We start from the raw sequence: 16,075 nt of genomic DNA on the forward strand, positions 1-16,075 counted from the left end.
TAGTTTCAAGTGTACAGCAAAGTGATTCAGTTATATATATACATATATCCATTCTTTTTCAGGTTTTTTCCCCATATAGGTTATTACAGAATATTGAGTAGAGTTCCCTGTGTTATAAAGGAGGTCCTTGTTAATGGGAAATCTTGACAACAGGGAATTTTCACTTTTGACTCTACATGAGTGGGTATCCTTTGAATTTCAACAGCAAGATTGATGCATTATTTATGGAATACACACACACACACACACACACACACACACACGGAGCCTTTTCTCCACCATTGTGATGTAAACAGTTGACTCTGTTCCTCACCATGTCCTTTCACAAGACTTTCAGGATCAGACAACTCCTGGCCAAGAAACAAGAGCAGAATTGTCCCATTCCTCAATGGATCTGGATGAAAACTGGTAGCAAAATCAGATACAACTCTAAGAGGAGTCACTGGAGAAGAACCAAGCTAGGTCTATAAGGAATCTCACGAGAGATGGCTTGCATATTTATGCTATATCAGAGTCCCTTGCATCTTACCAGATCACTTGGAAAACATCACTACTATCTGGATGTATTTTACGGGGAAAAATATTTTTCTCTGCCTCTGTATTTCTGCATTAGTAGGTTGGCTCAGTAATGAATATGTGAGAGCTTTTGTTGGGAAAACACACACAAACACACACAGCAGTGCAATTGCCCATCACTGGATGAATGGATAGACAAAATGTGGTATATCCATTCAGTGGAATATTATTTAACCATCAAAAGGAATGCAGTACTGCTCCATGCTACATGTGGATGCACCTCAAAGACATTACGTTGAGTGAAAGAAGCCAGACACAAAAGGTCACATATCATATGCTTCCATCTACAGGAAATATCCAGAAAAGAGAAATGCACAGAAGCAGAAAGCAGATTGGTGGTTACCAGGGGCTGGGGGAGGAAGATATAGGGAGTGACTGCTTATGGACCACTGATGGATATGGGCTTTACTTTTGGAATGATGACAATATTTTGGAACTAGATAGAGGTGGTGATTGCAAAACAGGGTGAGTGTACTAAATGCTACTGGACTGTACACTTTATAATGATTAATTTTATGTTATGTGAATTTTAGTTCAATTTTTTTAAAAAACACAAAAATAATTGGAAGTAAAGTCTCCTGGGAAAAATCAATCCCATTCTTTGTAAACTGGCAGGAAATCTAAAACCCCACTTGGCCCCTAAAACACTCACTTTGGAATTCATGTTAATTCCTCCCAGAAACCATTTACAGGGCACCCACCAGGTGGCTGCCACATCCCCAGCACTTTGTAGATGCAATTCCCACGCAGAAATGCCTTCCCTGGTCCGTTGAGTTTACTTTGCTTTGAATTTTGATATCTGTGAGATTAAAGAAGATGAGATTTTGATACAAGTATGCTATCAAACAAGTTATTCCAGTACAAAAGAATTCCTACAAGGCTTCTTAGGTGGAGCAGTGGTTAAGAATCTGCCTGCCAATGCAGGGGACACGGGTTCGATCTCTGCCCCAGGAAGATCCCATGTGCCACGGAGCAGCTAAGCCCATGTGCCACAACTATTGAGCCTGTGCTTTAGAGCCCATGACCCACAACTACTGAGCCTGTGTGCCACAACTACTGAAGCCCGAGTGCCTAGAGCCCGCGCTGCACAACAAGAGAAGCCACCAAAATGAGAAGCCCACGCACCACAATGAAGCGTGGCCCCCACTCACCGCAACTACAGAAAGTCTGTGTGCAGCAATGAAAACCCAATGCAGCCAATAAATAAATAAATTTATTTAAAAAAAAAGAATTCCTACAAACTCAATGATAGAGCCACTAGAGGGAAAGAAAGGAAAGAAAAAGTATTAGCTTAGAAAGATCATGAAATTCTAGACAAAGGTCATTTAAACTCTAGAGGAAAATAGTTAAGAGTGTTGACCTAAAACAGTAAAATAGACAGTTATTTTACCAGCAAAATGGATTTATTCAGGAAGTGCAAAGTTCCTGAATTGCAATTCAGGATTTGCAATCTATGGGGAATCACATGAAAGTCTGGAGAACAAAGAAGGAAGCTTCTTTTATAAAGGAGAAGGGAGAGTTGGGAGAGGCAGTTATAAACAGAGTTCATTGGAGGAAAGTGGAGTTCAAAGTGTAGCGGCTTTTCTTTGGCTGAGTTGTGACAGACTCAGTGGAGAGGCAGTTGCTGGGCAAGAAGAAATTCTTCCTCCTGCTGAGTACTAAACTAGTAACCATTTTCCTGTTGCAAATGCAAAGGTAACTCTTTTCTGTAGATCTGCAATTGACCTGGAGTGATAGGGGTTGAGAGCTCCCACTTCTGGCCTCCAGAATCCATTTAAAATGAGGTTTCTGTTTATTTATTTTCAAAAGAACTTGGGCCAATCTGCCCAGGATTCAAATCCTGGCTTTGCAACTCACCACCTTTGGGGTCTTGGGCAAGTTATTTCACCTCTTTCTTGTATGGCTCACTAGGAAGGAGGTAGCCAAGGAGATCTGAGAAGACACAAAAGTTTTGTGCCCTAGTACATACGGAAACATTTGCATAATGTTTTTTCCAGAATTCAGTACATCTGTGGTATGAACCCTACCCCAGGTCCCCAGAATATAGGAAATAACCATAAAAATAAATGAATTATTTTTTAAACCGATAATAAAGACTGAAGACTTCCAAATTTATTCCCTTCTATCTCCAAGCTCATCTACAACCCCACCCACCTTGACCTCATTCCTGGCAGCTTATTTCCACACTGACATTGCCCTAACAAATGTCTTTAATTTCACTTATTCCTTCTATTAGGGGCTTTCCGTGACTCTGGACTCTGAGGGTAAAACAGTGGGAAAAACAAACTCGGACCCTGCCCCTGAACATTCCCTAATATACAGTAGGTGCTTAATAAAAGCTTTTAGAATGAATAAAATGGTCTTTCTCTCTCTCTCTTTTTAAGTCCCAACTGGCAGAACAAAACGCTGACAACCCTATGTCCAACTTCCAATTTTGTCTTTGAAATTTGCTGGTTCACAAGCTCCCAACTGAGTTACCGGACAAAGTCCCAAAGCCAACGTACTTTCCCAAATGGGTCCTGACCTATTTCCCCAGCCTCATCACCTCCCACACAAAGCTGCACCCTCTTCCCAGAAGAAGGTGGATTCTCTCAGGCCTTTGCTATTTGTCCTTTAAAGCCCTGCTCCAACATCACCTCCTCCAAGAAGACATCCTGGAACCCAACAGAGTCCATTTGTCTGAGTCTCCGCTGCAGGATTTAGTTGAATGTTGTGGCACGTTAGCCAAATAGAAGTTCTCTGAAGAGACAGGGTGGATGCTAACTCAGCTGAGCGTGCTCCTCCCAGCCACCAGAGGGTGCTTTCAAAACACCAACCTCACTTCTTGCCTTAAAATTCCCACAGCGGCTCCCAAGTACTCTTAGCAGTAAAAATTCCTTGTGGTTCAAATCTTGGGTGGGCCACTTATCCATTCTGAAACTCTGAGCTAGAGACCACCTCTCCAGGCCTCTGTTTCTCCATAGGGTCGTCAGATGGATTAAGTACATTGTTTCCTGTAAAGCTCTTGGGACAATGTCTCTTAGGATGTTCTCAGTACAGTTAGCTGGCTGCATCAATCAGAGTCCAAGCAGAAAACAGACAGAAAATCCAAACTGAGTACCTGGGGAGGGGTTAATAAAAAGATGATTTACCACTACTAAGCCACAAGAAAGAATGAAATATTGCCATTTGCAGCAAAATGAACTGGCCTCGTGAATATCATACTAAGTGAAGTAAGAGAAAGACAAATATTATATGATATCACTTATATGTGGAATCTAAAAAAATAATACAAGTGAATCTATATACGAAACAGAAACAGCGTCACAGACATAGAAAACAAACTTATGGTTACCAAAGGGGAAAGAGAGGGGGAAGAGGGATAAATTAGGAGTATGGGATTAACAGATACAAACTACTATGTATAAAACAGATAAGAGATAGGGATTTACTGTATAGCACAGGGAACTATATTCAATATCCTGTAATAACTTATAATGGAAAAGAATCTGAAATACAGACACACACACACACACACACACACTCCTGAATTACTTTGCTATACACCTGAAACTAACATAATATTCTAAGTCAACTGTACTCCAATTTAAAAAAATACAAGACTATTTACAAAGGTGGAGCCATGAGCAGGGAAACCACATGGTGCAGCACTACAGGACTAGAAAGATGGGAGCTTTCATTACCCCTATGCTTGAAAGAACCCAGATGTGTGTGGAGTGGACCTCCAGACAGGAGCTGAGGCCTTGAGTCGAAAGACACAGCCAGCTGGAGGCAACCCCCACATCAAGGAGGGAGCTGGGGAAATAAACACCCCTCCTTCCAATCTCTTGTCAGTGTCCCCATTGGCCAACCCAAACAGGAAGCTGGAGGTCAAGAAAGCCCATGGTAGTCCACAGTGATCAGCCTCCCAAGGTTTGATCATATTCCCAAGAGTATGGCAGGGAAAGGTGGAGAGTGGGTCTGAAGGGGCAAACGAAAAATATCCGAAACATATCACCATCACCATCATCAATAGTATTGATCTTATTATGAAACTCCTCATCTTGGGGGCTTCCCTGGTGGTGCAGTGGTTAAGAATCCACCTGCCAATGCAGAGGACACGGGTTCGATCCCTGGTCCGGGAAGATCCCACATGCTGAGGAGCAACTAAGCCCATACACCACAACTACTGAGTCTGTGCTCTAGAGCCTGCAAGCCACAACTACTGAGCCTGTGTGCCACAACCACAGAAGCCCGCATGCCTAGAGCCCAGGCTCTGCAACAAGAGAAGCCACCACAATGAGAAGACCACACACCACACTGAAGATTAGCTCCCACTCACTGCAACTAGAGAAAGCCCAAGTGCAGCAACAAAGACCCAACACGGCCAAAAATAAATAAATAAATAAATACTTTAAATAAATAAATAAACTCCTCATCATGGTCTAAGAAGGCCTCCAAGGTCTAACCCCCATCTGTTTACCGCATTACACCTATCTCCCCTACTCCTCTCTGAAACCCAGAAATTGACCCAGAAGGGGTGCAGAGAACCCTCTGAATGATGGTAAGTTTCTGATTCAGGATAGGAATCTGGCTGGCACAGATCTACACATTTGTCATAAGTCTAACAGTGCACTTAAGATTTGTGTATTTCAGTGCATGTAAACTTTACCTGAAATGTAAAAACTAAGTAAGTAAGATTGAACAGTAAATAAATATTGAACTCATTAATTTTACACATGAGAGGGAAGTGTACTGGTGACATCGACTTTGAAATGCATCAGAAAAATCAGAGGAAGTGATGGATAGACAGAGAGATGGAAAGATGTGAGGACATGTGATAAAGTAGAGTAAAATGGTAATGGTTAAATCTAGGTGATGGAAACATGAGTGAAATTATGTTAGCTTTTCTCTATGTTTGAGATTTTTCATTAAAAAGGTTTGGGAAAGTGTAAAAATAAAAGTTGATGAGTGTGGCTTCAGCAAAGAAATTGGGGTTGAATTGGTTAGAGGCGCCAAGAAAATAAGAATTTCTCCGGGACTTTCCACAGAAACTACAGCCACTTCCCTGCAGCATTCAGAAATGAATTATGCCAACTGTCAAGTCTTGAATCAGAAGGAAGCACCCTCCCCCTAACCCCGTAGAAAAATGAAGGGAAGACAGCAAAAGAGACAGTGCCCCACTTCTCAGAAATCCTGTTATAAAGAGATCTGTTTAACATCTGAACTTATTTATTATTCATTCAACAAACATCTCTTGAAACCCTCCTCTGCCCCCAGCCCTGCCCTCAGGGGACTCCAGTGGCGGAGACAGACTTGTTCCTCAGAGATGATCTAGAGTGATCAGAACAGTTATGGGGGAAGCCCAGGGGGTATGGGAGCCCCAGAGGAGGCATCTGATCCAGACTGGAAGTCAGAGAGGGCTTCTTGCTGGGGAGGATATCTGAGCTGAGTCTTAAAGAAGGAGTAGGTGTCAGCCAGGGAGAGAGAGAGAGGGCAGGACAAGGGAAAAGCATTCTGGGCAGAAGGAACAGCACATAGAAAGGCCAGAAAGAGAGCAGAAGCGTAGGATGCTACAGTAAACTGAAGTTCAGCACACCTGCAATGTGAATGTAGATAAAGGGTGGGGAGAGGCTGAAGAGACATGAACGAATCAGCATCACGCAGAAGGGCAGGTATGGCCACAGTAAAGCACTTGGATCATCTCCTGACAGTGCTGGGAATCATGAAAAGGGTTATAAACAGCGGACTTGGTCAGATTTGCAAACGATTCCAACTGCGGGGTAAGTGAAGGGGGTGAGGAACACAGCTGTCGAGATAAGCTAAATTATGCTGCGGGAACAGCTCCAGAATTCAGCGGCTCAAACAAGGTTTAGTCCGTGCTCACATCATCTGTCACTCTTTCCACATGGTGGTCACTCTACAACCCTGGCTGACAAAAGCTCTGCCATTTGGAAGGTTGGCGGTCATATCAACAGGGATAGAGAATGTGGAGAACCACACACATCAGTTCACATGCTTCCACGTGGAAGCACCCCGCGCCACTTCCGCTCTTATTTCATTGGCCACAGCAAGTCACGTGTTCATGCAATTCTTTAAGGCGTGGGAAAGGGCCATCTTCCCAGATGCCCAGACGTAGGGGAGGACTGACTATTGGTGACCAGAAACAGTGACCACCACAGCACGTGAGCACAGAAGGTTCACGAACAGCAGGGAGTGGGCAAGAGAAGAGGTGGCCTGGACTCAAGCAGCAGAAAGAGAGGAAATGAATAAATGTGAGATATTCAAGAGTCACACAAAATTCTGTATCTGCTGTTGATATGGCCTAATTTCTTATTCTAAAAAACCAACCAACCAAAAAAAAAACCAATCAAGAATAACAATAAGGGACTTCCTAGGTGGCGCAGTGGTTAAGAATCCGCCTGCCAATGCTGGGGACATGGGTTCGATCCCTGCTGCAGGAAGATCCCACATGCCGCGGAGCAACTAAGCCCATGCGCCACAACTATTGAGCCTGCGCTTTAGAGCCCATGAGCCACAACTATTGAGCCCATGTGCTGCAACTACTGAAGCCCACACGCCTAGAGCCCATGCTCTGCAACAAGAGAAGCCACGGCAATGAGGAGCCCATGCACCACAACAAAGAGTAGCCCCTGTTCACCACAACTAAAGAAAGCCCGCGCACAGCAAAAAAGACCTAACACAGCCAATAAAATAAATTTAAAAAATTCTACAAAAAAAATTTGAGCAAATATTAAAAAAAAAAGTCCTCTCTACCTGTATGTACTATACTTGAAAGAGTACTGTATGTTTCCACAGTGTTGTTGAAACACAGCCATTTTTCTAAACATTAAAAAAATAATAAGAATAACAATCAGGCAAAATGGAGAGATATTGGTCAAAGGGGACAAACTTCTAGTCATAAGATGAGTATGTTCTGGGACTCTAACACAGTGTGGTGACTTTAATTAATACTATGTATTGTTTACTTGAAAATCACGGAGAGGAGATCTTAAGTGTTCTCGCCACACACACGGTAACTACACAAGGTGATGGATGTGTTAATTAGCTTGATTGTGGTCACCATTTCACAATACATATGTCAAATCATCATTGTGTGCACCTTAAATATATACACTTTTTATTTGTCAACTATATCTCAATAAAACTGTGGAGAAAACCAGTCAGTGTTTGTTGGAACACAAATGGGCTCTGAGGGCTGTTTATAGTAGCAGCTAACGTTTGGGTGTCCAGCATTTTTCTAAACCAGCACCATCCAACAGAAATACAGTGTGAGTCTCATATGTAATTCTTTTTTTTTTAATAAATTTATTTATTCATTTATTTATTGGCTGTATTGGTTCGTTGCTGCACACGGGCTTTCTCTAGTTGCGGTGAGTGGGGGCTACTCTTCTCTGTGGTGCGCAGGCTCCTCATTGCCATGGCTTCTCTTGTTGTGGAGCACGGGCTCTGGGCACGTGGGCTTCAGTAGTTGTGGCACATGGGCTCAACAGTTGTGGTGCATGGGCTTAGTTGCTGTGTGGCATGTGGGATCTTCCTGGAGCAGGGATCGAACCGGTGTCCCCAGCATTGGCAGGCAGATTCTTAACCACCGCGCCACCTAGGCAGCCCCTCATATGTAATTCTACATTTTCTAGTAATCACATTAAAAAAAAGCAAAAAGAAACAGGTGAAATTAATTGTACTTAATTCCAACACATCCAAAGTATTATCATTTTAGACTGTGATCAACATAAAAATGATGAATGATTTAGTTTACATTCTTTTATTTTTCATACTAAGCCTTCAGGCTGTAGTGAGTATTTTACATTGAGAGTGCACCTCTGTTGGGACCAGCCACATTTCAAGGACTCAATAGCCACGTGTGGCTAGTGCCTACCCTACTGGACAAAGCAGATCTAGGCACATTAGCTAATTATGATGTCTTCACAACAGCCCTATGATATAGGAATTGCTTCCATTTTATGGATGAGGAAACTGGGGCACAGAAGATGAAGGCACTTGCCCAAAGTCACAAACTGGTGGAGGAGCAGCTTTCTGGACTAGGCGGTGGAGATCTTGCCATGCAGAACAAGGATGGGCTCCTACACAGGTCACTTATTAGGCTGGGTGAGTGAGAGCCCATGGGAGCCCACTCCCTACTCACCAGAGATCTCCACAGGGGAGAACAATGATGGTTCTTGAGACTCCTGAAGGGGAGAGCCACAGTGGGACCCAAGCACGAGGGTGTGGGTGGGAATGCAGAGGCATGGGAAAGGACTGGGTTATCTTGCCTGTTACCCGCCAGAGATTGCCAAAGAGTTGGGAAAATCCCCCTGTGCATCTGACTGCAGACTGGTGGCTGCAAATGCTACTGACTCTTTTTTTTTTTTTTTATTGAAGTATTGAAGTATAGTTGATTTACAATATTTTGTTAGTTTCAGGTGTACAGCAAAGTGATTCGGTTATACACATATATGTATATTTCTATATTCATTTTTCAATTTTTTTCCATTATAGTTTATTACAGGATGTTGAATATGGTTCCCTGTGCTATATATTAAACCCTTGCTGTTTATTTTTATGTATAGTAGTGTGCATCTGTTAATGCCATACTCCCAATTTATCCCTTCCCCTCATTCCCCTTTGTTAACCATAAGTTTGTTTTCTGTGTCTGTGAGTCTGTTTCCGTCTCATAAATAAGTTCATTTGTGTCATATTTTAGATTCTGCATACAAGTGAAATCATATGATATTTGTCTTTATCTGACTTACTTCACTTAGTATGATAATTTCTAGGTCCATCCATGTTCCTACAGATGGCATATTTCATTCTTTTTTATGGTTGAGTAATATTCCACTATATATATATAGTGGAATATATATATACACACACACACACACACACACACACATGCATATACACACCATATCTTCTTTATCCATTCATCTGTTAATAGACACTTAAGTTGTTTCCATGTCTTGGCATTATTGGAAACAATGATGCTATGAACTCTGGGGTGCATGTGTCTCTTTATCTTCAGATAGAGCAGAAAGTTAGAGTGAGTTCCCTGTGAAGCCCCAGACATGGGGGGCAGAGTGGGGGGCTCTTTAACAGCCCATCTGCTGTGCCAGCTCCAGGATAAGAACTCCAGTCTCCCTTGTCATGACCCTCCCTTTCCAAACAGGGAAACTGAGGCTCAGGGAAGACATGTGGCTTTCCAAGATCACACAGAAAGGATGGAAAGGATGCATTAGGAAGGATGGGAAAATATCCTCCCACCCCCATCCTGTGGCACCCGATTCCCTTTCCAGAAGCAATAATATTTACTGCCTTGTGGGAATTTCTGAGATATTTTAGGCATGTACAAGCATTCACACATGGATCTTTTTTTTACACAGCAGTGGCACACAATTCTGCATTTTACTTTAATTTTTCACTTAAGATTCTCTTCAAGCTCTCTCAGATTAATACATAGAGATGTGCCTTGTTTTAAAAAAAAAAATGCCCTTAGAGAATCAAACTGTCTGAATGTACTGTAATTAGCTTAACCAGCCACCTCTTAATGAACACTTAGGTGATTCCATGACAAACACTAATTAATGTCACTTGGGCAGACCTCGTGTTGGTCATATGATCCGTGCCTGTGGATGAAGTCCTAGGAGGAAAACTGCCAAGTCGAGAGTGGTGTGCATTTGTCATCCTGAAAAATATTTCCACAGTGCCCTCCAAATTCCTCCCTTGATCGCTGGTTGACTGCCCATTTCTCAAAAGGGCTTTTTGCTCTCTCTATACATTGTTTGAATGTTTTACAGCGAGAAGGTATTCGTGTATTACTTATGTAATTAAAATTAAATAAGCCCTTCATTAAAAACACGAACCTGGGAAGAAGAGAAACTAGCAAGACGAGTTTGGGCAGAGCCTTCCACTGTGTCCTCTGTCACACCTGCTTCGTCCCCAAAGCGCCCTGAGTGATGTTGAAATCCAGTTCTCAAGCACAAACAGGGACCTCAAAGATCAAACCTTGGAAATAACATAGGGATGAAATTATGTCATGTCCCCCTCTGTTGCCTTTTTTTTTATTATTTATTTATTTATTGGCTGCGTTGGGTTTTCGTTGCTGCGCACGGGCTTTCTCTAGCTGCGGCAAGTGGAGGCTACTCTCCGTTGCGGTGCAATGGCTTCTCTGGTTGCGGAACACGGGCGCTAGGCACACAGGCCTCACTAGTTGCAGCGTACCGGCTTAGTTGCTCTGCGGCATGTGCGGCAACTTCCCAGACCAGGGACGGAACCCGTGTCCCCTGCATTGGCAGGTGGGTTCTTAACCACTGCGCCACCAGGGAAGTCCCTCTGTCGCTTTTTATGTAACTAGATTCTCCTGCTCTTCATCTTCTGCCTCTCTCTCCTCCTTTCCTTCTTTCTCTTACTTCTGTTACGCGGAGCATTAGTCTGAAAACATTTTTAAGTTATGTCCAGTTCAATAAAAGAACACTTACGCAGAATCTGGCAGGAAACAGAAAAGGAAAGGAAAGAATAGGTAGGAGCTTCGAAGTTAAAATTAGAAGAATGAAACAATAATCTATTCTATTTTAAACATCAATCTCTTCCTTGCCTTTCCCTTCCTGAGCACAAGCAAGTAGTTTTCTGGAAGAGGGGCTGGAATAGGGGGGACGCAGGGCCCAGAATAGGGTGTCAGGGCCCAAATGGGGTGAGCAGGGCACGCACCCCAGGGGCCAGCAGAGCAGGCAGTGGCAGCCCATAAGAGATTTGTTACTTTCAGGGGGATCAAGCAAATAAGTAAATATATTTAGGGCACTGGGAGCCAGACTTCTCACTGCTGGAGAAATGAGCTACAGTTAATAGAGGGAGAAAACAAGAAGGAGCACTGTAGTGCTGGGTTGGAATTGGAGATACCAGTGTTAACTCGTGACTTTCAATACAGAGAGAGAGATGTAGAAATAAATACAGATGGAATATTACTCAGCCATAAAAAAAGAATAAAATAATGCCATTTGCAGCAACATGGATGGACCTAGAGATGATCAGACTAAGTGAAGTAGGTCAGACAGAGAAAGACAAATAGTATATGATATCACTTACACGTGGACTCTAAAAAAATGATATAAACGAACTTATTTACCAAACAGAAATAGACTCACAGACATACACAACAAACTTATGCTTACCAAAAGGTAAAGGGGGGTGGGGGGGAGGGAAGAGGGACAAATTAGGAGTTTGGGATTAAAATATACACATTACTATGTATGAAACAGATAACCAATAAGGACCTACTGTATAGCACAGGGAACTATATTCAATAATCTTGTAATAAACTATAATGGAAAAGAATCTAAAAAAGAATATATATATATATGAATCACTTTGCTGTACACCTGAAACTAACACAACATTGTAAATCAACTGTATTTCAATAAAAATTAAAAAAAAAAACAAAAGCCTAGGCTTCTCATCAAAAGACTGGTAACTAAACCCATATCTGTATGTTTTAAGGTAAGGCTGAAAAAAAAAAGAAATACAGATGTAAATCTATATCTACACATATACACACATACATTCCCTGCCTCTGCCCACTGAGAGAGCCTGGGTGCATTAAGAGCCAATAGCAATGACCACATGTAACTCCCAACTCTTGGTTTCTAAATGTCACTCTCCAGTGAAATAGACCAGAGCTCCCCGGAGTAAAGGCTAATTCCAGGACTGGGACTGGGAAAGTACAAGGTTAGTCTGGCCTATCTTGTTGTGCCAGGAAGCAAAAACTGCTCAAAGAATGATGGGATATATAAAATAGATAACTAATAAGGACCTACTGTATAGCACAGGGAACTCCACTCAATAGTCTGTAATGGGCTACATGGGAAAAGAATCTTTAAAAAAGTGGATATATTATATGTATAACTGATTTGCTTGGATGTACATCTGAAATGAACACAACATTGTAAATCAACTACACTCCAATAAAAATTTTTAAAAAAATAATTACTTCTCCTTAAAAAAAAAAAAAGGAATGATGGGGACAGGCCAAAATGATACAGGAGCCAGCTGGAAAGGGCTCCCACAGGTCAAACTGGGGACAACTGGAACATCAAAATAAACAATGATTGTAATAAATTACAATCCCTTGACGCTATGAGTCTCTTCTGATATGACTAAATAAATGAATAAATCGAAAGTCTGATGAGGAACAGGGTATGTACATGACCCCAGAAGACCTCCCCAGAAAACACATTAATCACAAAGGGGAAAAAAGTAACTTTAAAGAGGAGAAGCCTGAAAGACATCACTTTAATGTGAACACCCTAATGGGATGTAAGATCCTAACATCATTTCTGTGGCCCTCCTGCCAAAGACGCACGACCAGAATCTGATCATGAGAAGATGTCAGACGAATGCAAACTCATGGACATCCTACCCGAAAACTGGCCCGTGATGGTCACAAGAGTCATGAAGTTCAAGGAAAGAATGAAGCATTTTTCCGGACTAAAGGAAGCAAAAGAGATATGTCAACAAAATGCAATGCAAGAGTCTAGATTGGAACCTTTGCTATGAACGCCATTTTGGGGACAACTGGTGACACTTGAACGCAGCCCAAGGATTAGATGTCAGTAATTTATCGAGGCTAATGCTGTTTACTTTTGAGGTTGTACTTTGTTTATGGGGGAGACGGTCCTGTTTGTAGGAAACACACTAAACATCTGTAGGTGACGGGGCATAACATTGGTGACTCATTCTTACGTGGTTTAGGAAAAATAATTTCTTTGTACTGTACTTGCAACTTTTCTGTAACTCTGAGATCTTTCCAGAGAAGGAAGCATCACAAAACAAAACATATCCTTGCTTAAAAAGATAATAGCACGTAAATCAACTATACTACAATAAAATCAATTTTTTTTAAAAAGATAGAGTAGATGAACCTAGAGATTATCATACTAAGTGAAGTAAGTCAGACAGAGAAAGACACATATCAGGTGATATATCACTTATATGTGGAATCTAAAAAATAATACAAATGAGCTTATTTACAAAACAGAAATAGACTCACAGACACAGAAAACAAACTTATGATTACCAAAAGGGAAAGGAGGCGAGGGGTAAATTAGGAATCTGGGATTTACAGATACACATTACCATATATAAACAAAAAGGACCTACTGTATAGCACAGAGAACTATATTCAATATCTTCTAGTAATCTATAAGGGAAAAGAATCTGAAAAAGAATGTACACCTGAAACATTGTAAATCAACTTCAATTTTTAAAAAAGGTAATACCAAATATGGTTTTACAAATTGTTAACATAACACAGGAAAGTGAATTCCAAGAAACACTGTAAAGAAACAGACCCCTAGGGGGACTCGAGGGAGGGTGGGGGGGAGTTGAGGGAGGGAGGGAATACAGGGATACGTGCATAAAAACAGATGATTGAACTTGGTGTACCCCCCCAAAAAAAAAAAAAAAAAAGAAACAGACCCCAAAGCACTGGTGGAGACTTACTAAATTGATTTCCTGACCTGCAATTTTTGTCCAGGCTTTTCACAAGCATATTTATAAGAGCAAACACGTATATAGGTTGTACCATGCCCCAGGCACTGTTCTAAGTACTTTACAGATACTGCTTAATTCTCATAACAATGTTATGAGGAAGGTACCATTCATTCCCACCTTAAAGTTAATGAAACTGAAGCAGAGAAAGGTTAAGTAATTTGCCCAAGGTCAAACAGCCAGAAAGAGGTGGAGCTGGTTTAGAATTTTAGCCTGATTTTACAACACAATGAGGAATATTATTATTCCTCTTTTGACAGATTGGGTAACAAAGGCTCAGAGAAACTAAATGACCAGTTCATGGCTGGGCTAATTCTGAAAAGCAGAGGCTAGTCCCAAGAACAGACTTGTATAGTCAGGTTCAAATGATGTCAGTGCTTAGATCCCAAACCAGGAACCACTGTTTGTTCATCAAACCCAATATAAAAAGCACTCCACTTTCATCGACTCAGTCTGTTGATCAAGAGCTTTGCTGTCCAAAATGGTAGCCACGAGTCACATGTGGCTGGTTAAATTTAATTCAAATTAAATAAAATTAAAATTTCGGTTTCTCACACTCACCACCTTTAAACATGAACTCATGAGCTTGTGGTTACCACACTGCACAGCACAGACTACAGGCCATTTCCATTGTCACAGGAAGTACCGTTGGACAGAGTGGAATCTAGAGATCACTTTGCAAGGGCTCGACAATTATTTTTTCAAAAGGGGCAATTGGAATATTCTAGATACTCTTTAATTAATGCAAGGGCACATTCTATCAGATTTTCTCTTAAACACATTTAACTGTGTTTTCTTTGAAGTGGCATTGTCATATTTTTCATATAAACTAACAAGGCAGAAAAGAAAGCCCACAAATCCCAACCTGGGTTTCAATCCACAGCCCTGATAACTGATGGTGCTTGTAAACTCCCACCTTGTATATTTCTAATCCCCAGATCTTGCTTCTGTATGTGGCATTTTGTGTCACACAATGTATGTATTGCCCTAAAGAATTACAGGTGGGGAAAGAAGAAAACAAAGTGTCTGCAAATAACGACAGCTACCAATTACTAACGCTCTATCCAGGGCCTTCCCTGGTGGTCCAGTGGTTGAGATTCCACCTGCCAATGTAGGGGACACAGGTTCGATCCCTGGGCCGGGAAGATCCCACATGCTGAGCAGCAACTAAGCTTGTGCGCCACAACTACTAAAGCCCGAGTATCTAGAGCCTGTGCTCTGCAACAAGAGAAGCCACTGCAATGAGAAGCCCTCACACCACAAAGAAGAGTAGCTCCGGCTCGCCGCAACCGGAGAAAGCCAGTGTGCAGCAACAAAGACCCAAAGCAACCAAAAAAAAAATAAACAAATAAATATTCTAAACAAACAGATAAACACTCTACCCAGCTAGGCCTCTTACAGACCTAATCTTCATCATTCTCACGCTACCCCTAGGAAGCACGTGTGATGATGCCCGTTTTACAGATGAGACATGGTGGCTCACAGAGGTGAAGTCACCTGCCCAAATCCACGCAGGTAATAAATATAGAATATGAACTTAGATCTTTCCACTCCACATTCAGCTTCTTCCTGTGAATGTATTTACCTAACCTAAGGTAAGGTAAGGCAAGCCAAGGAGAGACACTGATTCTGGCACAAAAAGAATTCTGACTCAGCCCACTGGAAAGTTCATCATGATATGGATCAAAGCAATTAAGATTACAGTAGACTAACGATTGAATTTATACTGATGATAGACAGGTCAGAGCAAGGGTGGAGACTAGGAAAGAATAACAGGCATATGGGGACAGATGAAAAGCCTTTAAAAAAAAAAAAGATTCAAGATAAGAGTGAGGGTAGGAAACATCCAGCTGGCTGAATTTTTCCCTACTCTGTTGCTGACACACCCTCTAACCGGAGCCCAGCGCTCACCAACAACACCACTACCATGTGGATTGAAATTATAGGTCTTTTCCATCTT

The 16,075-nt window shown here is 41.7% G+C and overlaps 1 protein-coding gene across 1 annotated transcript; it reads left to right on the top strand.

Annotated features, from left to right (window-relative positions):
• Positions 1-314: 314 nt before the first annotated feature.
• Positions 315-470, top strand: LOC130839027 (60S ribosomal protein L39-like). Its single transcript, XM_057712813.1, has one exon. The coding sequence runs from the start codon at positions 315-317 to the stop codon at positions 468-470; it is 156 nt and encodes a 51-aa protein (XP_057568796.1).
• The last annotated feature ends 15,605 nt before the right edge of the window (positions 471-16,075 follow it).

The sequence above is a fragment of the Hippopotamus amphibius genome, chromosome 16, assembly GCF_030028045.1.
Source record: "Hippopotamus amphibius kiboko isolate mHipAmp2 chromosome 16, mHipAmp2.hap2, whole genome shotgun sequence".
NCBI classification, from domain to species: domain Eukaryota; kingdom Metazoa; phylum Chordata; class Mammalia; order Artiodactyla; family Hippopotamidae; genus Hippopotamus; species Hippopotamus amphibius.

What these genes read in the sequence shown, in the direction of transcription:
- LOC130839027 (XM_057712813.1), top strand. Translation starts at nt 315, where the DNA reads ATGTCCTTTCACAAGACTTTCAGGATCAGACAACTCCTGGCCAAGAAA.